Consider the following 948-nt stretch of genomic DNA (forward strand, 5'->3'; position numbering starts at 1 on the left):
TGCAAACCATTGCAGTCCTCAGTTTGAGTCGTCCTAGTAGCAGCCGAAGAACCCAAAACGCTTGCAGAAAGCTTCTTAGCGCCACAGATGGCACTGGTTAGGGAGAACTTGCCATCACCGGGACTCTCGTAGGTAGCGATAGTGAAGGGGGAAGCGGCACCAAGGTAGACTTCACAGCTCGTGAGGGCACCACCTTTCATCTTGCCATGGGCCTTAGGAACCTGTAACAGAGTCATACGTTGAAAAGATTCTCAAACGTGCTCCGACTATGTTATATGTTCTTCGGTGAATAGTAGTAGAACTATGAATATGTGTCTCGACGGTTGTAATATTCTAAAACAGTCTAAGGACAGTATAATGAATTCAGTTCTCGCAAAAGTGTCGAAAAACAACAAAAACGGGAAGATGTTCCGTAGATAGGAAACGGTAAGATACTCCATGAAGATACCCGTGGATTATTTAACGCCTGGAATTCACTTGAAGCGGTCCCTAATTACGAGCAGTACATGATACAATAATCACACTCTTCTGCTCTACGGCTGCGGCCAGCACCCGGAATTCACAACTAACGAAAGTGTTCCCCCAAATTCATTGAATCAATTCTGGAATTCAGAATCGACTTCAAGATGGTATTATATTCGTAAAAAGCGATGCTAAGTTTCAATATCGGTCTACTAAACGATCCCTTCTCCTTACATCGCGCTGAGCATGTTCACTGCAGCCTTGCAAGGCCCTGAGGGGGACATTCGACATTCCATCTGTGATGATTACTCACCCGATCATGACAATACCAATTCCGCACGCTACAGTCCGTACATCTGATGTATGAATCGAAACTAACTGACCACCATCATCAAAATTCATCTCTTTACATGATAACTGATTCTTCCCAAAGTGCCTTATCACACAACACAGATGATTACATCAAACGTATCATCCTTATGATAA

At 43.8% G+C, this 948-nt stretch overlaps 1 protein-coding gene across 1 annotated transcript; it reads right to left on the bottom strand.

Annotated features, from left to right (window-relative positions):
- Nucleotides 1-7: 7 nt before the first annotated feature.
- Nucleotides 8-236, bottom strand: Pmar_PMAR024983 (hypothetical protein; the record flags this gene model as incomplete). The annotated part of the gene is made up of 1 exon (XM_002766795.1): nucleotides 8-236. A coding segment is annotated over one exon (229 nt), but the record flags the coding sequence as incomplete, so codon positions are not given.
- Nucleotides 237-948: the final 712 nt, after the last annotated feature.

This window comes from Perkinsus marinus, assembly GCF_000006405.1.
Source record: "Perkinsus marinus ATCC 50983 genomic scaffold scf_1104296971736, whole genome shotgun sequence".
NCBI lineage: Eukaryota > Perkinsozoa > Perkinsida > Perkinsidae > Perkinsus > Perkinsus marinus.